The sequence below is a fragment of the Hemiscyllium ocellatum genome, chromosome 34, assembly GCF_020745735.1.
Source record: "Hemiscyllium ocellatum isolate sHemOce1 chromosome 34, sHemOce1.pat.X.cur, whole genome shotgun sequence".
In the NCBI taxonomy this organism is placed as follows: domain Eukaryota; kingdom Metazoa; phylum Chordata; class Chondrichthyes; order Orectolobiformes; family Hemiscylliidae; genus Hemiscyllium; species Hemiscyllium ocellatum.
The window spans coordinates 2282319-2308306 of record NC_083434.1 but is presented as its reverse complement, the minus strand read 5'-3'; the positions used below and the strand labels follow the sequence as shown (position 1 = coordinate 2308306).

The 25988-nt window shown below is 41.3% G+C and overlaps 1 protein-coding gene across 7 annotated transcripts in view; it reads right to left on the bottom strand.

The window, feature by feature from the left end:
• LOC132832263 (serine/threonine-protein kinase MAK-like) overlaps nt 1-25988 on the bottom strand; it is a 217230-nt gene that overhangs the window by 80781 nt on the left and 110461 nt on the right. For all 7 annotated transcript variants that reach the window (XM_060850103.1, XM_060850108.1, XM_060850105.1 and 4 more), the window contains 2 exons: nt 12578-12745; nt 9880-10185 (listed from right to left, as the gene is read on the bottom strand). In XM_060850103.1, the coding sequence (XP_060706086.1) occupies nt 9880-10185; nt 12578-12745 (474 nt within the window). The remainder of the gene's footprint in view (nt 1-9879; nt 10186-12577; nt 12746-25988) is intronic.

The window sequence follows — 25988 nt, the reverse complement described above, 5'->3', positions numbered from 1 at the left end:
ATCTATCTTTTTAATGTTGTAACTGTACCTGCACCTACCACTTCCTCCAGCCGTTCATTCTACACACGAACCACGCTCTATGTGAAGAAGTTGCCCTTCAAGTCTCCTTTAAATCTTTCTCCTCTCACCTTAAAAATATGTCCTGTAGTGGCAAAGAGTGAGCAGCTGGCCATCCTGCAGCAGCTCCCACTGCCGGCAATGTCCAGGCCAGTCATTCTGGCGGGAGACTCCAACTGCATCATCGATGCGAATGGACCATCCGGACAGACTGACAACAAACTGGATTCACATCCAGATTCCTGATGGAATTGGTGAAAGTTGCCAAGCTGCACAATGTTTTCAGCAGCGAAGATACACCTGGTCATGGCTAGACGAGTCTATCTGCTCAAGAATGGACTTCCCATTTGTGCCCCGCACATTCTCAGTCAGATTCACTGATGTCAAGCCAACGTCCTTCTCTGACCACTACCTGGCTGACTGTCACATAAAGGATGACCAGAGGGCTGGCAAGGAAATGTGAAAGCTGACCGTGCAATTGTTGACTCCAGTAGACATTTAGGAGCTCAAATGGGATTACACATGTTGGAAAATTGTGACGCTCCTCAGTGGCTGTGGAGGGTTGAGACAGTCAAACATCTCCTTCTGGAATGTGCCTTCACAACGTATGTTTGGAGGAAGATGTAGAGGTTTGTATCAAGGTCCATCCCAAGCAGCTCTGTGGCATGGGACTCTGCTCTGTTCCCTGAATGCACACTGAGCCAAATGGAGGACCATTTACTCAATGCACAAAGCTCTTTGGGCTACCTGAAAGTTGTTGGTCTTCCACAACTAGGAGGTGACCCTGACTGAGTGTTGCAGTTTGACACATTTCAAGGTCCTGGACTACGTGCTGAGGGATGCACTAAAGCTTGGTGCAGTTGCTGCAAGGCGCAGTGGGGGAAAGACCTCTGTTTGAGAGCTTCCTGTTGAAGGTAAATGAGTTTTGTTTAGGTATCAGACCTTCCCAATGCCTCAAATATATGTAAGTATTAGTATTGTATGTGTAAAGACATGTCTTTTTGGATAGAGTCAAAGTCCAATATTTTGTTTAATTACTTGGTATGCGACTGTACAAAACAGAACTGCTTTTGTGACAATGTACATATCTGAACAGATTTTTTTAGGAATAAAGTATATTTTTGAAATTTAAAAAGAAGTTGGTGAAGAGAAATGACAGCAGTGAAAGTGACATCACAAAAGATCTGTGGTCCGATTGGCTGGCAAGGGATCTACATTAGAGACTAGATTTAAGTATCAGTAGATTGAGAAAAGAGTATAATAATTTAGAGATTATTGAGATTAATATTTTTCAACCATAAATAGAGGTTTCATGAAGAGTCATCTAGACTCAAAACATTAGTTTGCTCCCTCTCACTGGATGTTGTCTGACAGATTCCAGCATCTGCAATAATTTGTTCCTAAAACCTAATTAACTAATTAGAAATGGCAGTACAGGCCATCTATTTATTCTTGCATAGTTTGGGAGCTGGTTGATCTCATTGTAAGCTACATTAACTACATGACAGGAGTTGAATACAGCTTGAAGAACCTCAGTTCAGAGCTGATGAGCTGGAATGCAAGTTTCAGGTTCTGCGGCATATCCAGAAAGAGGAGGGTTACCTTGACACTGTATTCCAGGCAGGTACATTCTGTAGGTTAAATATTTTAAATTTGGCCACTGAACAGGAACAGGAGAGTGTGATAATAAGTGAGGCAGTTAAGGGGATACTGAACAGAGAGGTGGAGGAGCCTCAGCTCTTGAACTTATCCAACATGAATGAGGTAAGCGAGTGCAGGGAGACTGGTCAAAGTCACCACTGCACTGTGGTCCAGGAAGACATTCAAGCACGGGGAGCACAAAAAATGTGATAGTGGTTTTGGGATTGGGAAGCTTTTTAAAACTAGCAAAGGATAACTAAAACATTAAGTAAGAGTGAACTAACTAGATTAGATTAGATTAGATTACTTACAGTGTGGAAACAGGCCCTTCGGCCCAACAAGTCCACACCGACCCGCCGAAGCGCAACCCACCCATACCCCTAACCTAACACTACGGGCAATTTAGCATGGCCATTTCACTTGACCCGCACATCTTTGGACTGTGGGAGGAAACCGGAGCACCCGGAGGAAACCCACGCAGACACGGGGAGAACGTGCAAACTCCACACAGTCAGTCGCCTGAGGCGGGAATTGAACCCAGGTCCCTGGCGCTGTGAGGCAGCAGTGCTAACCACTGTGCCACCGTGCCGAAATAAAAGATTTCAACAGTTACTTTTTACATACATGACTGCTAAAAGAGAGGCAAGAGTGGACATTGGATTGCTGGAAAATGAGGGAAACAAAGAAATGGCAAAGGAACTGATTATAAGAGGAGGGAGTTAGACCACAGCTGGAGTACCATGTGTCGATCTGGTCACTGTACTTTAGAAAGAATGAGATTGCATTGGAAGAGGCGCAGAGGGGATTCATCAGGCTGTTGCTATTAGAGAGGCTGGATGAATTTTTTAGATTAGATTCTCTACAGTGTGGAAACAGGCCCTTCAGTCAAACAAGCCCACACTGACCCTCCGAAAAGTAACCCACCCAGGCCCACTTCCCTCTGACTAATCTAATCTAATGTAATCTATTGTACCTGGCATGATGTGCAATTTAGTGTGGCCAAGGAGGCTGAGGGGTGACCGTACAGAGGTTGACAAAATTAAGAGGGCATGGATAGGGTAAATAGACAAAGTCTTTTCCCTGGGGTCAGGGAGTCCAGAACTAGACGGCATAGGTTTAGGGTGAGAAGGGAAAAATATAAAAGAGACCTAAGGGGCAATGTTTTCACACAGAGGGTGGTATGTGTATGGAATGAGCTGCCAGAAGAAGTGGTGGAGGCTGGTACCATTTAAAAGGCATTTGGGTAGTATATGAATAGGAAGGGTTTGGAGGGATATGGGCCAGGTGCTGGCAGGTGGGACTAGATTGGGTTGGGATATCGGGTCGGCATGGACCGAAGGGTCTGTTTCCATGCTGTACATCTCTATGACTCTAATTCACCTAACATGCACATCTTTGGACAGTGGGAGGAAACCGGAGCATTCAGGGTAAGCCCATGCAGACACGGGGAGAATGTGTAAACTCCATCCAGATAGATGCCCAAGGCGGGAATCAAACCTTGGTCCCTGGTGTTGCGAGGCAGCAGTGCTAACCACTGAGTCACCATGTCATTCAGGTTGTTTTCTTTCAAACAGAGAAGGTTAAGGGGGGACCTGATAAAGGTGTATAAGATTATGCGGGGTATGGATAGGGTAGATCGTAAACATCCATTCTCTTTAGTTGAAGAGTCATTAATAAGGAAGATTGGTTTTAAGGTGGAAGGTAGGAGGTTCAGAGGAAATTTGAGGAAAAATGTCTTTTCACCTAGAGGGTGGTGAGAAACTAGAATGCACTGCCTCAAATGCTGGCAGAAATGGGAAACCTCACAACATTTGGAAAGCAAAATTTAAAACTATGGGCCAGGTGTTGGAATGGGGATTAGTGTAGATAGGTCGGTGCAGACCTGATGGGCTGAAGGGCCTCTTCTGTGTTGTATGAATTTGGTCACTACTTTTCATCATTTATATAAATGAATTAGATGTGAAGATAGGAGGTATAGGTAGTAAGTTTGCAGATGACACCAAAATTGGAGGTGTTGTGAACAGCGAAGAAGGGTACATTAGAGTACAACGGGATCTTGATAAGATGGGTAAAAGGGCTGAGAATTGGCAGATGAAGTTTAATTTAGATAAAAATAGAGTGCTGCATTTTGGAAAGGTAAATCAGAGCAGAACTTATCCACTTAATGGTAAGGTCCTGGGGAGTGTTGCTGAACATAGAGACCTTGGAGTGCAGATTCATAGTTCCTTGAAAGTAGAGTCGCAGGTAGATAGGATAGTGAAGAAGGTGTTTGATATTGTTTCCTTTATTGGTCAGAACACTCAGTATAGGAGTTGGGAAGTCATGTTGCGGCTGTACAGGACATTGGTTAGGCCACTTTTGGAATATTATGCGCAATTCTAGGTTCCTTCCTTTTGGAAGATGTTGTGAAATTTGAAAGGGTTCAGAAAGGGTCAGAAAAGACTTACAAGGATATTGCCAGCGTTGGAAGATTTGTGTTATAGGGAGTGGCTGCATAGGCTGGGACTGTTTTCCCTGGAGCGTCGGAGACTGAGATGACCTCATAAAAGTTTATAAAATCATGAGGGGCATGGATAGGATAAATAGTGAAAGCCTTTTCCCCGGGATGGGGGAGTCCAGAACTAGAGGGCACAGGTTTAGGGTGAGAGGAGAAAGATATAAAATGAACCTAAGGGGCAACATTTTCACCCAGTGGGTAGTGTGTATATGGAATGAGCTGCCAGACAAAATGTTGCAGGCTGGTACAATTATAGCATTTAAAATACGAATCTTAGACGATAGGATTGGTACCTCGGCCATGGAGTTTGGAGTGGGGATGAACAACAATAATGTCACTCTTGCAAATATCCAATTTAAATCTAGTTCTGAATGCTGGAAGAGTACTCCAACAATTTAGCAACAGTGGAGGAGTTGGAAGAAAGTCAAGGTACAGCTGAGTGCAGTTAGTGAAAATGTGAAAACCAATGCTGTGTTCTTCGATGATATTGCTGAGGTGCAGCGTAGATGAGAAACATGATATATCCTCACAGAATGCAGAGGTAATCATGCAAGAGCAGGAGGAGAAATGCTATGATATGTGCCTTTAAGAAGGATTTGTTCTGTCCTGGTTCTCTTGAAGAGAGGTGTCGTCAACTTGGTGCCAAGGTATCTGCTCCATGGAAAGCAGACTAAATAGTTTTGGGGCTTTTTAAAAATGAAACAAAGGAAATGTGGGTGGGTGCAGTCAAACTGATACAGACACAAGCTTTTAGTTTTTGCTTTAGTTGTTGGAGTTGGGTGTTTTGGAGTTGAAGCTCCTAGATACAGTTCTCTCTCTGTCTACTGCCGCAAAAAGCTTGAGTTCTCTCTCATCCTCTCTCTGCTGTTGGATTTGTTCTCTTGGTTTTCCTTTTTCCTGGTCTGGAGGAGATCATAAGTGAAGGAAATCTATTTTGCTGAATTTGTCTTTGCCAAAAGTCAATAGACAATAGAAAACAGACAATAGACAATAGGTACAGGAGTAGGCCATTCTGCCTTTCAAGCCTGCACCACCATTCAATATGATCATGGCTGATCATTCCTAATCAGTATCCGCTTCCTGCCTTATCTCCATAACCCTTGATTCCACTATCTTTGAGAGCTCTATCCAACTCTTTCTTAAATTAATCCAGAGATTGGGCCTCCACTGCCCTCTGGGGCAGAGCATTCCACACGGTCACCACTCTCTGGGTGAAGAAGTTTCTCCTCATCTCTGTCCTAAATGGTCTACCCGTATTTTTAAGCTGTGTCCTCTGGTTCAGCACTCACCCATCAGCGGAAACATGTTTCCTGCTGCCAGAGTGTCCAATCCTTTCATAATCTTATATGTCTCAATCAGATCCCCTCTCAGTCTTCTAAACTCAAGGGTATACTAGTCCAGTCGCTTCAATCTTTCAGTGTAAGGTAATCCCGCCATTCCAGGAATTGACCTCTTGAACCTATGCTGCATTCCCTCAAGAGCCAGAATGTCTTTCCTCAAATTTGGAGACCAGAACTGCACACAGTACTCCAGGTGTTGTATCACCAGGGCCCTGTTCAGCTGCAGAAGCACATCTCTGCTTTTATATTCAATTCCTCTTGTTATGAAAGCCAGCATTCCAATAGCCTTCTCCACTACTTGCTGTATCAGCATGCTTGCATTCATTGACTGGTGTACAAGAACCCAGATCTCTCTGTACTGCCCCTTTACCTAAATTGATTCCATTGAGGTAGTAATCTGCCTTCCTGTTCTTGCCATCAAAGTGGATAACCATACATTTATCCACATTAAACTGCATCTGCCATGCATCTGCCCACTCACCTAACTTGTCCAGGTCACCCTGTAATCTCCTAACATCCTCATCACATTTCACCCTGCCACCCAGCTTTGTATCATCAGCAAATTTGCTAATGTTATTGCTGATACCATCTTCTATATCATTAACATATATTGTAAAAAGCTGTGGTTCCAGTACTGATCCCTGCGGTACCCCACTGCTCACTGCCTGCCATTCCGAAATGGAGCCTTTGTTTCCTATCAGCCAACCAATTTTCAATCCAATCTAGTACTTTGCCCCCAATACCATGAGCCCTAACTTTACTCACTAACCTCCTGTGTGAGACTTTATCAAAAGCTTTCTGAAAGTCCAGGTACACTACATCTACTGGATCTCCCTCGTCCATCTTCAGAGTTTATCACAATGGGCAATTTAACACGATGTCACATCTTTGGATTGTGGGAGGAAACCAGAGCACCTGGAGGAAACCCACGCTGACACGGAGGGAATGTGCAAACTCCACACAGACAGTCGCACGAAGCTGGAATTGAGCTTGGGACCCTGGCGCTGTGAGGCAGCAGTGCTAACCAATGAGCCACCATGCCACATAGAATCTAATGCCTTGTTGTGAACCTTCTTAGCAAATAGAAGTTCAAAAAGTAAACCCCAAAACCCCCCACACACAATGATATCGTAAAAGACAATGGTTTGCATGCTAAGAAGGTGGATTGGGAAATTGGTTCTGGTTAATATGAGCTCAGAAAGCACAGTAGAAACTGCTATATCCACCATCTTTCCTAATCCCTGATTTAGGTTGTGTGTATGAAACTTAATTCTGGAAATAACTGCATGTTGACTTGACATTGTATTCATAAAAACTATTTTACATAATGCTACAGTGGAATCTTGCCAGCTCTAGCACATTGGGTGAGGCAACGATGGGTCAGTTGCATGACTTTTGAGCATACTTATTATAACTTTTTCCTCTCACCCTACCATATTCCAAGACTTGCCTCCTCCCTCTGGAATAGATAGAAGCAGAATACAACTCTGGCCTTGCATTGTGCTAGTTCCTTACGTAAGGGTAAATAGCATATAGATGGAACAGAAAGGGGTTATTTGGCTCAGTTAGTCTGTGCTGATATTATGGAAAATAAAGAGCATGAAAGCATGGGAAAGGGTAAAGCATGGAGTTCATGCCGATCTGTTGCAAAGGGTCTGTAGAAGGCACAATGGGATAAGAATAGTGGAACCCTCTTATACCAATGAGCAGAGTAAGGTTGAGGCTGAAAGGTCACTATGGCGAGATGAGATAGACAATAGACAATAAGTGCAGGAGTAGGCCATTCAGCCCTTCAAGCCTGCACCGCCATTCAATATGATCATGGCTGATCATTACTAATCAGTATCCGTTTCCTGCCTTATCTCCATAACCCTTGATTCCACTATATTTGAGAGCTCTATCCAACTCTTTCTTAAATGAATCCAGAGACTGGGCCTCCATTGCCATCTGGGGCAGAGCATTCCACACAGCCACCACTCTCTGGGTGAAGAAGTTTCTCCTCATCTCTGTCCTAAATGGTCTACCCGTATTTTTAAGCTGTGTCCTCTGGTTCAGCACTCACCCATCAGCGGAAACATGTTTCCTGCTGCCAGAGTGTCCAATCCTTTCATAATCTTATATGTCTCAATCAGATCCCCTCTCATCTTCTAAACTCAAGGGTATACTAGCCCAGTCGCTTCAGTCTTTTGGTGTAAGGTAATCCCTCCATTCCAGGAATTGACCTCGTGAACCTTCGCTGCGCTCCCTCAATAGCCAGAATGTCTTTCCTCAAATTTGGCGACCAGAACTGCACACAGTACTCCAGGTGTGGTCTCACCAGGGCCCTGTTCAGCTGCAGAAGCACCTTTTTGCTTCTATACTCAATCCCTCTTGTTATGAAGGCCAGCATGCTATTAGCCTTCTTCACTACTTGCTGTATCTGCATGCTTGCCTTCATTGACTGGTGTACAAAAACACCCAGATCTCTCTGTACTGTCCCTTTACCTAAATTAATTCCATTGAGGTAGTAATCTGCCTTCCTGTTCTTGCCATCAAAGTGGATAACCATACATTTATCCAAATTAAACTGCATCTGCCATGCATCTGCCCACTCACCTAACTTGTCCAGGTCACCCTGTAATCTCCTAACATCCTCATCACATTTCACCCCGCCACCCAGCTTTGTATCATCAGCAAATTTGCTAATGTTATTGCTGATACCATCTTCTATATCATTAACATATATTGTAAAAAGCTGCGGTCCCAGTACGGATCTCTGCGGTACCCCACTGGTCACTGCCTGCCATTCCGAAATGGAGTTGTTTATCATTATCCTTTGTTTCCTATCAGCCAACCAATTTTCAATCCAATCTAGTACTTTGCCCACAATACGATGCGCCCTAAGTTTACTCACTAACCTCCTATGTGGAACTTTATCAAAAAGTTCTGAAAGTCCAGGTACACTACATCTACTGGATCTCCCTCGTCCATCTTCAGAATGACATCCTCAAAAAACTCCAGAAGATTAGTCAAGCACGATTTCCCTTTCATAAATCCATGCTGTTACTACTAATTTACTACTAAGTTACTTGACCAATTGAATCTGGAATGCAGCGCATTCACTTGCCTCTAAAGATGACAGAAGTTAGGGTCTAGGCTGTCTGCTTGATATGTTTTAAGAGGGTTTGGTCTGGTCAATAATAGAGGCCCCTGGAAGTGATGGTTAATTAGATAAAACATGGAACTCTGAAACCTTGAACAACATGACTTTTCACATACATCCTTATCCATATCATAAAATGTTTCCTGAAATTTTCACTTGTGAAAGAAATTATTGGTCCCATAAATTTATTTATAGGGCTAGGTTTTATGTTTCATAAGTACATGATTTAGTTTACAAACCCCTTAATTTCTAATTATTATTTACACATATCAGACTTTTCTTTAAAGCAATGTGGATTCCTTTTATAGAGATGTTCTCTACTCCATTAAATTCGATGTTATCAATGTAGAGCTAGATAATTACAGATTGTTTACTTATTTATCTACGTTTTTACTGGTACAGTTTGAATTGCTTCATATTTCCTTCCCCCTCCACACCCAATTCCTGCAGTCACCAAAATACACATTTTAAAGTCCAAAAGACAAAAAAACCCCTGAATTTTCAAAGTCCTCACTCTGTTTGTAATTCACTCTGGATAAGACATGCAAACTGTCTCATAAAAAGTGACATAACAAGATTACACAGGTAGTAAATTCAACTCAGAAAATAGTACAGGTGACATGAGTGAAGGGATGCACACTTTCCTCGTTGTTAGATACTAATGAATTATTAAAAAACATTACAAAATGAACTGTTGTCTTTTTCCAATACATGATACTGAGACAGTAGGAACAGGACAGAATAATAGAACTTATGAAAAAATGCCTGAAGGGCAATATACCTCTTAACATATTTTGAATTTTGTGGTGATTAGTTTAACTGCAGGGGTTCTTTAACTTTCTTGCATACACATAAAAGGGACGGCTTGTGTGCAGCATATGAAAGGGTCTTTTAGGTTGCATGATACCATAGCTTTGAGGAAACAGTGTTTACATCACTTTGCTTGCAGTGGCAAACACGAATTACTCAAAAATAGATATCTTGTCTGCTGCTCAGCCTTCTTTTCACAGCCATGATTGAACAACAGTGACTTATGCCCACAACTCTAGACTAAAAGTCACTATAGAAACAGCTCTCTATTACTGGTAGTTCAACTAATCCCAATTCATTCTGGGTTAGTTTCAGTAAAAAGATTAATGCATTTTTCATTAACATATCCGATCTTCCACAATAGTCATAATGATAATGAGCTCTCAAATTACCTGATAGGTGTTGTTAATGATGGAGGGAAGAATGGTTTGTTTGAATTTGAACATCTCTTTTTGAGGTTCTCGGTTAACAGTCTGCAACGGCATTTGCACCTGTTGAAATGGTTGATGAGTTCTGTTTAGCGGAGGTTGAGAAGAAAGTACAGACTGTGGAGACTGAGGCAGAGATTCATACTTTGGCAAAGTTACTTGCTTGAGTTCTGTTGGCTGAGCCATTTTGTTCTGTAACTTTGACCGTTGCACATATTGCACTGTATTACCTAAAGATTGGCCAACTTGGAAATATGGATATCGTAGTGCCTAAAAAGGTACAAAGTTAAGGTTAAGAATTAATTTTAAAATCATTAGTAACAGAACAAACTAAAGATCACAAAAATAAAGTTGGTGAAGGCCTTTTGGCCCCGATCTAACTTTGAAATTGATGATGCTCCAATGTGACAACATAGTTATCATTTGAATGACTGCAAGAGAAGGATTAGTTATGTTCTCTTGCATTAATTGACTAAGACTGCCATCACAGAGATTATAGAACATCATTCTGTGGAGTAAACCTGCGAGTGAGTATTTGCTATCTTTAAACAAATGAATAATGACTACATTAAAGTAAACAAATTATAAGTTATATTTTACCATTTGTAAAATTGGTTATTACTAAATTAAGGAGAAAGTGAGGACGGCAGATGCTAGAGATCAGAGTAGAGAGTGTAGTGCTGGAAAAACACACCAGATAAGGCAGCATCCAAGGAGTAGGAGAATCGAAATTTCGGGCATAAGCCTGATGAAGGGTTTATGCCCGAAACGTCGATTCTCCTGCTCCTCAGATGCTGCCTGACCTGCTGCTACACTCTATATTACTAAAATAAGCATTACATCTTGAATATTACTTCTGTCTAAGTCAGGAAAACAGGACAACATGACAGAAATATGAATTAGTAGGAAGTAAATTTAAATAAAACGTTAGTCATAAAAATCGACTACACAGATAAAGGCCCTTTGGCCCATCACAACTGCACTGGTCACAACAATCATCTAACTATTCTAATTCCATTTTCCAGCACTTAATCCATAGCCTTGCCTGCCTTGTATTTGTAAGTGCACATCTAAACACTTCTTAAAGGTTGTGAGTGTTTCAATATCTACCACCCTTAGGCAGTGAGTTCCAGATTCATACAACCTCTGGATGAAAAGGTTTTTCCCCACATCTTGTCTAAACCTTCTGCCTTCAAGCTATGCAACTGGTCATTGAAATCTCCAACAAAGCAAAACATTTTTTCCTGTCTACCAATTTTATACATCTCAATCATAACCCCTGTGAAACTTATCTGCTCTAAGGAAAACAGCCCCCATCTGTATAATCTCTCTTCTTAACTGAAACACCCTGGCCCATGCAACATCATGGTGATGCTCCTCTGCACTGTCACATGACTCCTATAATTTGGATTCCAGAACTGCACATAATACTCTAGCTCTGGCATAACCAATGTTTTATATAGTTCAAACACAACATTTGTGCTCTTAAACTCTATGTCTCAACTAATTAAGAAGAACTTGTTTTTACTTAAAATGTGATAAATAATTGGATCAGTTTTTGAAGTCAGGGAATAACAATAATAACAAAAATGCAGTTTTGTTGTTAAAAGGAGAGAGTTCCAGAACAAGGGTTGGATCTTATTCTGAGATGGTAAGGGTTGGTGGCAGCTTTTTTGATTCAAAAGTGTGATGCTGGAAAAGCACTGCTAGTCAGGCAGCATCCTAGGAGGAGGAGAATCGACGTTTTTGGCAAAAGCTCTTCATCAGGAATGAGGCCCCACTGGACCAGGAATGGGCCTCATTCCTGTTGATGGGCTTTTGCCTGAAACATTTCTTCTCCTGCTCTTCGGATGCTGCCTGACTTGCTGTGCTTTTCCAGCACCACACTTTTGACTCTGATCACCAGCATTTGCAGTCCTCACTTTCTCCTGGCAGCTATTTTGATGCCTATGCATTTGGGGGTAAAGAAGGAAGTTTTGGAATACTTCTTAAAACTTCGAATTGGCTGCCCTACACCAGCCTTAAAAAAAGGATATACAGGGATCACCTTCCTGCAAACATTGAGCAAATATATATGAACTGATTATCAATTATCAGCATACCAGTTGCTCTTATGTCAGTGTCTTTTCTTACTGTCTTTTAATTATAATCCAAGTGACTGTACTATGATGAACCATTTCTGAAACATACAACCATACAACCTTACACATGACTGCTAATCTAATAATTCAAGGTGCAACATTTGAACTACTTGTTAACTGTATTCTTAATGATTCACTGTATCCCGTGAGAAAGCAGAAATTGGAATGATAATGCTTTCAGTCTGCTACTTATTTATAGAATACTTGACAAAGGGAAAATGTCATAAAGCTTTCAAATATTGGATGTTTTTACAGCCAAATATTGTGCAAATATTGGGTGTTTTGATATTGATTTGCACAAGTTCTGCAATTAGAATCGTTCAAGAATGTAATTTAGACGTTAACTGATCTTAATATTTTCCTTATTACAGCTTTGTATATTGGTTCAATAACATAATGATAAATATGCAAAACCAAACAGTGTGATTCTGGTGGGATGCCTAAGAAATGTGCAGCTCTAATTTTCTAAGCTGTGTTTAGGTATGCAGAATCATAAAATATTCCATCGTCTGTTGACTTACTTGACTGGCATTTGGCCTTTTTTTCGGATCCCAATGTAGTAAGTCTTTCATTAGTTGTATTGCTTCATCACTAGCATTGGGAATCAATGTCTTCAGATGTGTGGGTACACACTGTGGAAATCGGAAATTCATAGCAAGTGAAAGCCGATAACCTTCTGGCCAATCATTCTGTAGGATAAAAAGCAAAAGGTAATAGTTATAAAGTAAATCTATTATAATGCAAAATTGTCACTGTGACAATAAATGTGTTATAATTGCATCAGCCTCCATAACTTCCTCTGGCAGCTCATTCTATACATGCGCCACCCACTGCATGAAAAAAATGCCCCTAAAGTTCCTCTTAAATTTTTTTTCCCTCTTACCTTAAATGTATGCCGTCAGTTTTGGACTTCCCACTCCAGGAAAAAGACCTTGTCTATTTACCTTATCCACACTCCTCATGATTTTATAAACTTCTATAAAGTCACTCTTCAGCCTCCGATGTTCCAGGGAAAATAGCCCCAGCCTATGCAGTCTCTCCCTATTGTTGATTGCACCTACCTCCACTACATTCAGGGGTAGTAATTTGATGTTTTCAACCTTTGCTGCAAGATCATGTTTCTCCAACAGTGGCATTGCTTCTTTTGTGAATTATGTTAAATCTGTGGCTTCTTGTTCTTGATCCTAACACTAAAGGACCTGTTTTTCTCTACCTACTCTCTCCAGATCTGACTCTGTATAATTCTAACAGAATTCCTCTCAACCTCCAAGCCTAGCAACATGTTTGTTATTTTTTTCTGAACCCTTTCAAGTTTCACAACATCTTTCCTATAGGAGGGAGACTAGAACTGCATGCAGTATTCTAACAGTGGCCTAACCAATTCCTTAGATCCCATCGAACTCTCTGGAATTGATATATGAAGTACAACTGGAAAGTGATTTGTTATCAGAAGTAATTGTCAGAGTAGTAATTATGTATTGATAGAGTAGACTTACTTGTGTTATGATTTGGCACATGTTAGGATTACCCATGACTGAGCAGCACAAAATAGCTGATGGCTGCCCATGGCTAATCCAGAAGAACATGGCTGACAGGTAATTAGAGCGTGTGTGAAAATACTTGCTTAATAAGTCTCTGCAAGTAGAACTAATTAACTCAGTATAATCAAGACTGCTTAGAAGAGATAGAATGTACAGCTGCAATTGCTTACATTGATAAGAACATTTCACACTAATTAGTTATTACTCTTGAATTATTTAATCAATCTGTTACAATATTAACAGTAGGTTTTAGTTAAGATCCTCCACATAATCATAGATACAGACTCTGAATAGCTTAGATCCACTTACATACAAAAAAAAACACCAAAAGTATTAGAGGAAAAGATTCAAATCAGTTTCAGACAGCAAAAGTGTCCCCCAACCCCCTTATCATTGCAGGGAGGAATGAATACAGAGATTAGCAGATATTGGAATGTGGATTGAATGAACACATTAAGACACAACTTGTTAGTTAAAGAATTATAACATTAGGTGTAACTACATAACTTTATTGGAACTAATCAAAAATCAATAATATTTCTGTAATGATGAATTTAAAGGTTCCTGAAGTAATAGTCAAATATCCAATTAATTGGCAGTTAGCACAGTGTAGCTGGCAAATGTTATTTGAATACAGTAACCATTGTGAAAAGCCTCAAGGTGATAGATAAGAAAGTCTGGAAAACATCATGAAGGACCAGAGGTGGACCACAGGCCTGTCTATCTCAGTGCTTAGCAAGCTCAATTGTGTAAGATGCTGTACCTGAGAGCCGATTACAGAGGAATAATTGGTGCCGCTGACCAACAGGAATCGGGGGGCGGGGGGGGGTGGTGGTGGTGGTGGTGGTTTGGTTGGTGGTTGCCCTCTACATTTACAAAAATTGTATAACACAATCTGAAGCTTTTGTGTGCTTTGCTGCAATGAAAGTATGAAGCTGTAATGAAGTTGTACCAAAACAAGATTGTACCTGAATCTACCGCCACACTTGGACTCTCACTGGAAAACATGAGAACTAACAGCATGACTAAAAACTTTGCCCAAAGTAGGGTCAAGAAACAGAATAATTACAGGATCATTGTTCCTGGTATTTTTTCCCTTATGCATAGTGACTAGAATGACGGGTTAAAAATCCACCAGTAAGGGTTGATGTGACTTGATGAACAAATGAAACGGTAGCTGAAAATTTTATGGAGAGATGAAAATAATCTAGGTGGAGTGTTTTATGTGACATTTCAAACTGAAGCACAAAAAGCCAATTCTGAATTAAATAATTCAGCAGTTAGTTCATACTGAGACAGATGCAATTCCCTGGAGGACATTCAGAGCTAAGTTGGTGGTAGGACATTAGTGGAGAAGATTCTTAGAGAGACGATTTACTCACATTTGGAAACCGCCCCATCTATCTACATTTCTTAAAAAATGCTCAGGCACTTTGCTTCCACCAGCATTTCAGGATAAGAGTTTTAAAGACTCGATCATCTGAGAAGCCTCTGTTTCAAAATGGATGACTCTTCACTGTAAACAGTGATTCTAGTTTTATAAGAGGACACACTCTCTCCCCATCTAATGTATCTAACTTAACATATTCCTCAGAATCTTATATGTTTAAATCAAGTTGATCCTTACTCTTCTAAACTCCAGCTGATACTAGCACAGCCCATCCTATCCTTCCTCTTAAGGTAATCCAATAATTCCAGGTGTCACTTTGGTAAATCTTCTTTGAAATGAGTTAAATGCAAGTCCCGTGTATATTCTTCCTTAATTAAGCTGACCGATACTGAGCACAGTACTCCAAATATGGTCTCATGATGCTCTGTTTAACTGAAGCATATCTTTCCTAATTTATACATTTAATCCCCACTGCGATAATTGATAACATGCTATCATTTTCCTCGTTACTCGTGGTGCCTGTACAGTAATTTTGTTGTAATTCATACACTAGGATACTTAGCTCTAATTACATCTTGACACTCAAAAATTGGGATATAGATTAGTTGTATAGTTGTATAGTTGGGCTGAGGAATAGCAGTTGGAGTTTAATCCAGACAAAAGTGATACAGTTTGGAAGGCCAAATGCAAGAGGAAAGAATACAGTCAACAGCAGGACCCTTAGAAACTCTGATATACAGAGGGATCTTGGAGTCTATATTAATAACTCCTTGATAGTGGCAACATCCAAGTGGATCAGGTGGCAAAAAGGTGCACAGCATGCTTGCTATCAGCACTCGAGGCACTGAGTAGAAAAATTGACAAGTTATGTTGCAGCTATATAAAATTTCAGTTTGGCCACATTTGGAGTATTGTGTGCGTTTGTGGTCAGCACACAACAGGATGGATGTGAAGGCTCTGGAAGGGTACAAAAAACATTTACCAGGAAGTTGCCTCAGCTGGAGTGTATTACCTTCAAGGAGAGTTTGAACAAACTTAGATTGTTTTAACTGGAGTGCCAGAGGCTGAAAGGTGACCTGAGAGAAGTATATAAAATTATGAGAGGTAAGGATATGGTGGATATTCAGTCTTTTATCCTAGGGTAAAAATGTCAAATACTATGGGGAATAGGTTTAGGGTGAGAGGGAACATTTTAAAGATGTGTGAGATAAGTTGTTTTACACAGAGGATGGTAGGTTCCTCAAATGCACTTACAGGGAATCTGGTAGAAGCAGATACGATAGCAAAGTTTGAGAGACATTTAGACACACATATGATCAGGCAGGGAATAGAGAGATACCAACCATGGGCAGGCAGATAGAATTAGTTTAGAATGGCATCATGTTCTGTGCAAACATAATGGGCTGAAGGGCCCGTTGCTGTACTGTTCAATGCTTTCTATGTTAAGCTAGCTGGCGTGTAATTTTCTGTTTCTGTATCCTTCCCTTTTTGAATAAAATAATTAGATCTGCTACCTTCCAATTTAAGAGGGCCTTCCCGAAATCAAGGGAGTGTGGGCAATTCAAAACCAATGCATTAACTAACTCACTAGCCACATCTTATAAGATTTTAGGTGAAGTCCATTAGGGCCCTGGCACTTGTCAGCCCACATCCATAACAAGTTACACACACCACTTCCCCAATGATTGTGATATTTCTGAGTTCATTCCACTCTTCCATTTTCTGATTCATTGCTGTTTCTCAGATGTTACTTGCATCCTCTATATAGAAGAGCAAATCAAAAGGTCAGTTCATCTGCCATTTTCTTATTTTGAATGATTAATTCTCCAGTCTGACTTTCTATGGGGCCAACAATCACGATTTAAAAAAAACACTTCTAACTTCTAACCTACCATCTGTGTTGCACAATCATGAGTTTTCTCTTCAAGTTTGATATTAACTTTAACCTTTCTAGTTAGCTCTGGATAGTGTGTCCCAACTGAGGACATTTTCTTACTCATTGGAATATATCTATTCAGTAAATTCTGAAACAACCTAATGTATGTCAGCCACTGTATCTTTATTGTCCTATCCTTTAACCAAATTTTACAATTCACTTTTGCCAGCAATGCTTCCATGCCCTCATAACTGCTGGCATTTTAAATTTAAAAGTCTTGGACTCACTTTTGTCTCTCTCAAACTAAATGTAAAATTCAAAATTATAGTCACTGATACCTGTAGCTGCCTTCACTATAAGTTCATTAATTAATCCTATTGTGTTACAGAATCTCAGGTCAGTATAGTCTGCTTGCTGGTCAGCTCCAGAACATGCTGTTTTAAGAAACCTTCCAGAGACATTCTTTGCATCATATCAGGCTACCTTTCCCCATCTGACCTAACTAGTTAATGTATATAAAGATTAAAATCTCCCATGATTATTGATTGATTGACTGATTTTACTTTTAGTCACATTGCTTTGTTTGCAAGCAGTACAGGCAGATCATAGTCGGCAAGCATATACAGATCATAGGTGAAAAAAACTTGAACAGAGTAAGGCACAGAGGTGACACTGCACAGGATGTGCACAAGACAAGATCAGCATTAGTTGAAGTTAGAGAGTTCATTTATCAATCTAATAAAGGCAAGGAAGAAGCTGTTCTTAAACCTGCGGATGAGTGTTCAAGCTCTGTATCTCCTGCCTGATGGAAGACGTTGTAGGAGAGCATTCTTTGGGCTGGGATGGGCCTTTGGTGATGTTGGAAGCCTTTCTGTAGCAATAAGATGCATAAATGGAGACTATGGTTTGCTTCTGTGATAGCTTGAGCTATGCACAGGACCTTCTGTCGTTTTTTTACAGTCCTGGGCAGAGCAGTTGTTGTACCATGCTGTTATGCATCCAGACAGTCTTCTATCTATGATACATCTGTAAAAGTTGGTGGGGGTCCTTATGGACATTCCAAATTTCTTGAGCCACCTGAGGAAGAGAAAGTTTGATCATTACATCTACATGGGAGGTCCAGAACAGGTTGTTGGTTACTGTCTCTGCTAGAAACTTGACAGTCTCAACCCTCTCAATCTCAGCTCAATTAATGTAGATAGGGGTGTGTTCTCCTTTCTTTGGACTGAAGTCAATGATCAGTTCTTTGGTTTTACTAATATCGAGAGAAAGGTTGTTCTCATTGCACCATGTCACCAAGCCCTCTGTCTCCTTTCTGTAACCTTTCTGTATCAATAGTTATTTGATGTCCATCCTACCATGGTGGTGTTGTCAGCAAATTTGTCAGCGTTTGTTCAGAATTTGGCAACACAGTTGCGGATGTGCAAGAAGTACAGTAGGGGTCTGAGAATGCATCCTTGGGGAGTTTCGGTGTTGGCTGTTATCATGCAGGAGGTGCAGTTAGCTATCTTCACCGATTGCGAACTGTGGGTCAGAAAGCTAAGGATCCAGTTGAAGAGGGCAGAGCTGAGACTTAGGTCTCAGAGTTTTGAGATCAGTTTGGAGGGGATAATGGTGTTGAAGACAGAGCTATAGTCAGTGAGAGGGAGTCTGATGTATGTGTCCTTGTTGTCCAGATGTTCCAGGGATGACTGCAGAGCTAGGGAAATGGCATCTGCTTTTCGTCTGGTCTGCTACTTTTCTTGGGATGACTCCCAGGAAAACCAACATGACTGAGGGAATAGGTGCATTCGAGGCTGTCAGGGCAGATGACACCATGCTGCTGGCATTCTGCTCAAACTGAGCATAGAAAGCTTTGAGCTCACTGGTTGGGGGGGGGGGGGGGGGGGGGGGGGGAGGGCGGGGGGAGTAATCTTTGTCTGCTACCTTGCTCTGCTTCATTTAGTATCCTGTTATGTTGCTTAGGCCTTGCCACAAGCAGTGGGGACCCGTAAGGTTGATTTGGGCCTCTAACTTGGTCTGGTACTGCCTCTTCTCATCTCTGATAGCTTTGTAGAGGTCATGTCTGGATTTTTTGTTTATGTCTGGGTCAACTGAGTTGAATTCTGCATGCCTGGCTTTCAGCAATGAATGGATTTCCCAGTTCATCTAGGGTTTCTGGTTGGGGAACACCTGGATTGACCTATTTGGCATACAGTCCTTCAGACATTTGCTAATGAAGTCTGTGACAGTGGTGGAGTATCATCCAGATTTTCTGCTCAGTACTTGAATATGGTCCAGTCTATTGATTCCAAGCAGCCTGGAGACATTCTTCCGCTACCTTAAACCAGTATTGTACTTCTTTCTGTGAAGGATCCTCCCATTTCAGCTTCTGCTTATAAGCTGCCAGGAGGAACACAGTGTTATGATCTGGTTTTCTGAAGTGTTGATGAGGAAGGAGCAGTAGGCATTTTTGATGGTTGGATAGCAGTGGTCCAGGATATCGGTCGTCTACTGGGGCAGGAGATGTGTTGGTGGTACTTTGGCAGCAGTCTCTTGAGGTAGGCTTGGTTGAAGTCACTGGCCACAATAAGGCCTCAGGAAATGTTGGCACCAGAGTATTTGTGGCACTGTAAATTTCATCCAGGGCATTCTTCACATCTGGATGGTGGGTATATAGACTGCTGTTAGGATGGCGGAGGTGAACTCGTTTGACTGGTAGTAAGGAGTACATTTTACTGTAGGGTATCCTTGGTCCAGGGAGTAATGGCTTGCCAGGATTGCCATGTCTGATCATCTGGTGTTTGCCAGGAAGCATACTCCACCATCCTTTGCCTAAAGCAAGAATGCTGTGAGGTCCATGTGATGTATGGAGAGCTCCTCAGCTTGTAAGGCAAATATGACCGGAGTGAGTCAAGTCTCCATGAAACAGAGCACAGACCAGTCTCTTATTTCCCTCTGGAAGGTAAGTCTAGATCTGAGTCTAGATGAGAGTGGTGCTGGAAAACAGTGGTGCAGGTCAGGCAGCATTCTAGGAGCCCTTCATCAGGAATGAAATGAAGGAAGTAACTGGAGCACCTGGAGGAAACTTAAGCAGACACTGGGAGAATTACACACAGACAGTCACCCTAGGCTGAAATTGAACCTATAGCCCTGGCGTTGTGAGGCAGCAGTGGTAATCACTAAACAACCATGCTGCACTTTTCTTTCCTTTAATCTCATTTGACAATTCACTTTTGCTAGCTTTGCTTTCATGCCCTCAAAATTATCTTTATTTTAAATTTTAAGAAAAGCTGGGGATCCACTCTTCCCTCTTGCAAAGTTAATGTAAGATTCAAAATTATGGTCACTGCTGCCTGGCACTTTGAAGTCATTCATTAATGTCATTCATACCATGTTTAGCAGGCCTGCTTGATGGTCAGCTCCAGAACATGCTGTTCAAAAACATTATCCAGAAGACATTCTATGGATCACATGTAGCCCATCTTTGCCCTATGGAAGTTAGCCAATGTTGGAGCCGCCCATGGCTGAAGGTAACATAAAATGATCATCTGGGTTTTTAGCCGACACGAAATGGCTGAGGAGAATTGTTAGCTGAACAAAGCAGTTTCCTCAGTCAGAACTTTTAAAAATAACTTTTTAAAAAAGTTTTGCGATTTACATGTGAAAGAACTGAAACCAACATGATCATTCTAAAAGATGAGAGACTTAACAAACCCCAGGTCTTTTTCAATATATATTTTCAGTTACATCACACTGTAAACTTTTGCTATAAATTCTGTGTCTTACAATCTTATTCTCCACAATCACCTGATGAAAGAGCAGCACCCCAAAAGCTAATGCTTCCAAATAAACCTGTTGGATTATAACCTAGTGTTGTGTGATTTTTAACGTTGTCCACCCCAGTCCAACACCGGCACCTCCAAATCATGACTCTCTAATAGAGTATTGGTAATTAGCTCCAAATAAAAAAAAACAATCGGTGCTGCTGAACACAGGACTCCAAAATCAAAAATTAAAATCTCTCTCCAACAGCCTATATGGAGATTACTATCTCCCATGATGAATGACAAAAATTTCTGACAAGCTGTCATTCTTTCTTCCTTTATGCTCCACCCTACCAGGTGGTTACATTGGGCCACCTGTACACCATCCCACAGGTGACTTCCTACTTTGAGTTATGTCTCATTTCTAGCCAAACTGTTTTCATATCTTCATTTTTTAATTTTTGTCATCCTTCTCTATTACTCAATAGCATTATTAACTAACAAAATCACACCTCCACTTCTTTAGAACTTTGTTGTCCCTTCATTGCTTCATTTTCATCAGCTGCGGGAATGGTGAGAGGTAGGTAGGTAGGCACTGCCAGGTAGCTAAGTAAGATTCCCTTTCATTTCGGCAGCAAAGCTGAGTGGGAGTGGTTGAATTGCGCTCTGGGAAGGTGAGTGAACTAATATATCTGGGCAGAGGCTGAACCCAAATCACTTCATGTGTAGTGTATCCCACCCATCCTCCTTCTCGAACCAAAAAAAACCTCTGGTGTGTTGATAAGGTAAGGCTTTTCTATTTCATTTTTATCATGTGATTGGTAAAAAAAAATTATTTTGTTCTTTTCTCATTTATCCAGTATTTGATCTGACATTTAGACTAAGTTAAGCTCAAGAGTAAAAGTGACAGGAGATCTCAGACCCGTGTTATGCTCCTATTGCTCATTGTGGGAGCTCAAGGATGCGGCTGATGTCCTTGACTCCTTCACGTACAGGATGTGTGTCCAGCTGCAGCTCTTATTAGACCACATGATGCCTCTGGACCTGCGATGGACTCACCCTGGAGCATCCGCGATGCTGAGGAGGTCACGGATAGAACATTTACCAAAGTGATCACACTGCAGATTCTTTGAGGAAGTGACCAAGTTGATAGATGAAGGAAGGGCTGTTGTTGTCATATACATGGATTTTAAGAAGGCATTTGTAAGGTTCCCCATGGTAAACTAATAGAGAAATTGAAGTCACATGGTGTGCAGGGTGTCCTACCTAGGTGGATAAAGAACTGGTTGAGCAACAGGAGACAGAGAGTATTAGTTGAAGCGAGTTTCTCGAAATGGAGAGAGGTGACCAGTGGTGTTCTACAGGGATCAGTGCTGGGACCACTGTTGTTTATGACATACATAAATGATCTGGAAAAGGGCACTGTTGGTATGATCAGCAAGTCTGCAGATGACACAAAGATTGGTGGAGTGGCAGAAAGCATAAGGGACTGTCGAAGAATACAGGAGAATATAGATAGACTGGAGAGTTGGGCAGAAAAGTGGCAGATGGAGTTCAATCCAGACAAATGTGAGGTGATGCATTTTGGAAAGTCTAATTCTAGAGCAAATTATACAATGAATGGAAGAGCCTTGGGAAAAGTTGATGGGTAGAGAGATCTGGGAGTGCAGGTTCATTGTACCCTGAAGGTTGCTGCACAGATGGATAGAGTGGTCAAGAAGGCATATGGTACTCTTGCCTTCATCAGATGGTGTATTGAGCATAACATGTTAAAATTGTACACAATATTGGAACGGCTGCGTATAGAATATTGTGTACAGTTCTGGTCGCCACACTACATAAATGATGTGGACACTTTGGAGAGGGTGCAGAGAAGGTTTACGAGGATGTTGCCTGGTATGGAAGGTGCTAGCTATGAAGACAGGTTGAATAGATTAGGTTTGTTTTTATTAGAAAAAATGAGATCGATGGAGGACCTGATTGAGGTTTACAAAATCATGAAGGGTATAGACAGGGTAGATAGAGATACATTTTCCCAGGGTGAAGGATTCAATAATGAGAGGTTCCACTTTCAAGGTGAGAGATGAAAAGTTTAAAGGGGATACAATGGCAAGTACTTTACACAGAGGGTGGTGGGTGTTTGGAACGCGTTGCCAGCAGAAGTGGTAGAGGCAGACATGATAGATTCATTTAAGATGCGTCTAGACAGATGCACGAGTAGGTGGGGAGCAGAGGGATACAGATACTTCTGAATGGTATGCTGCCTCCCAGGTGCATTGGTCAGGGCTGTCTCAGATTGGCTGCAGAACATTCTGAAGGGGGAGGGTGAACAGCCAGCTGTCATGGTGCATACAGGCACCAACGATATAGGTAAAAAATGGGATGACGTCCTAAAAACACAATTTAGGGAGTGCAGAGCCAAGTTAAAAAGTAGGACCTCAGGATTGCTACCAGTGCCACATCCTAGTCAGAGTAGAAATGAAAGAATAGGCAGGATGAATGCATGGCTTGAGAGGTGGTGCAGGAGGAAAGGGGTTCTGATTTTTGGGACATTGGAGGGACATCTGGGGGAAGTCGGACTATTATAAATTGAACAGTCTACATCTGGGCCAGACTGCTCAAAATAAAAAAAAACCCAAGATATCTAGTTTCTCCTCTTAGCTGAAATTTCCATTCAAGGTATCATCATGGTGAATCTCTTCTGCATTCTCTCTATTGCAATCATGTCCTTCCAGTAGTGTGGTGACCACTACAGCATTTAATATTCCATTTGTGTCCGAACCAATGTCCTATGAAGTTGAAATAAGACTTCCCTGTTCCTATATTCTACGCATTAGGTAATGAACACAATTATCCTGTGTGTCATCTTCACCGCCGCATCTCCCTGCGCTGACACCTTCAGCGATTTATGGAATCTGTACCGAAAACAAAAATGCTGGAGATCACAGCAGGTCAAGCAACATCCACGGAAAGAAAGCAAGCTAATGGTTCTGTCTTCATGACCCTTCATCAGAGCTGAAGGTGATGGTGAAGGATCGTCTTTGTGATTGAAAGCTTCTGGTCATGATGTACCACAGGGATTAACGCTGGACCCTTGCTGTTTGTTATGTACATTAACAACTTGAATATGAATGTAGATGTTATAATTAGTAAGAGTTTTCAAACAACATGAAAATTGGTGGTGTTGTTGATAGTGAGTAGGATGGTCTCAGGCTACAGTTTGACATTGATCAGCTGGTAAATTGGGCAGAGCAGTGGCAAATGTAACTTAATCAGCACTGCTGCCTCACAGCGCCTTAATTCCCACCTCAGGCAACTGTCTGTGTGGAGTTTGCACATTCTCTCCATATCTGCGTGGGTTTCCTCCGGGTACTCCGGTTTACTCCCACAGTCCAAAAATGTGCAGGTTAGGTGAATTGGCCATGCTAAATTGTCCATAGTATTAGGTGAAGGGGTAAATGTAGGAGAATGGGTCTGGGTAGGTTGCTGTTCAGAGGGTTGATGTGGACTTGTTGGGCCGAAGGGCCTGTTTCCACACTGAAAGAAATCTAATCCTGTTAAGTGTGAGGTGATTTATTTTGAGACATCTTTATTGAACTCAATGTTGTGCCTTGGAGGGTCCCTAAGCAGAAGATGAGATGTTAATCTTCAGGCATGCAAAGACGCTCATTGGAACACTGTAGCAGGCCTGAGACAGAAATGTTGACATGGAAACATGGAGGTATGTTGAAGTGTCAGGCAAATGGAAGTTCAGAGTCGACTTCGCAGGAAGAGTGTAAGCCCTCTTCAAGCATTATTCAGCCCATGTTTTGCCTTCCCAATGTATAGGAGACCATGTTGTGAACAGTGAATACAGTGGACAAGATTGAATGAAATACAGATAAATCATTACTTCACCTGGAAGACATGTTAGCGGCTTTGGATAGTGAGGAGGGAGGAGGTAAGTATGCCAAAAAGATAATATAGGCATTGGAGAATTTCAGAAGAAGTTCATGGATATCAACTATAACATAGCATCAAAGGTCCTGATATTCATCAAATGGAAGTGACGAGGGTAGTTTGACAAGAATGACCAAGAGACAGCCAATACAATTAATGATTTGCACAATGCTCACAGATTCCCCCATATCTGTCAGGAAAAGCCAGATACCATTCAGCAAAACATCTATTGCTAGCCAAACAAGCGAGTCATAGAATCATACAGCATGGAAACAGAGCCTTCTGTCCAACCAGTCCATGCCGAACATAATTCCAAATTAAACTAGTTCCATCTGCCTGCTCCTGGCTCACATCCATCCAAACCTTTCCTATTCATGTATCTATCCAAATGTCTTTTAAATGTTGTAATTATACCCACATCCACCACTTTCTCAGAATGTTCATTCCACATGTAAACCACACTGCATAAAAAAAATTACCTCGTGTTTTTTTAAATCTCTCTCCTCACACCTTAAAAATGTATCTCCTAGTCTTGAAATTTTCCATCATGAGAAAAGACAACTACCATTAACTCTATCTATACCTCATTATTTTAATTTCTGTCAGATCACCTTCAACCTCCCAGATTATCTTTATAAATCAAAACTTTTATACCCAGCAACATTCTGGTAAATCTCTTCTGAACTCTCTCCAGCTTGATAACATCCTTCCTATAACTGCGCAACCAGAACTGGACACAGTATTCCAGAAAAGCCTCACCAGTGTTCTGTGCAACCTGAACAAGACTTCCCAACCCCTACCCTCAAAGGACTGAGTAAAGAAGGCAACTATGCCAAATGCCTTTTTACCATGCTGTCTATTTGCGATGCAAATTTCAAAGAATTATGTACCTGCACCCCCAGGTCCCTCCGTTCTACAACACTATCCAAGCCCTACCCTTGTTTGTTGTACCAAAATGCAATACCTCACATTAATCCAGAGTGAACTCCATCTGCCATTTTTCAGCCCATTGACCTATTTGATCAGATTCCTTTGTAGTCTTAGAAAATCTTCTTCATTGTCTACAATGCCACCAATTTTGGTTTTGTCTGCAAACTTACTAACCATGCCTTCTTTATTCACATCCAAATCATTTATATATATGACAAACAAAAGAGGACCCAGAACCAATCCCTGGGGAACACCACTGGTCACAGGCCTCAGTCCAAAAAACAATCTTCCACCATTACTCTGTCTTCTGCCATTATGCCAATTAAGTATCCAGTTGATGAAGAATCAAGGCTGCAAAGCTGCTGGAAGCTGTCGATAAGCAAGGCCTGAAGATTATTAAGGTTATTAAGATTATTAAGACAATCAATCATTAAGTTTACCTGCAACCCCAAAATCAAAAGAAGGACACCATTCCTCTTAACAGATGGCAAATAGCTTCAAAGGATCTAT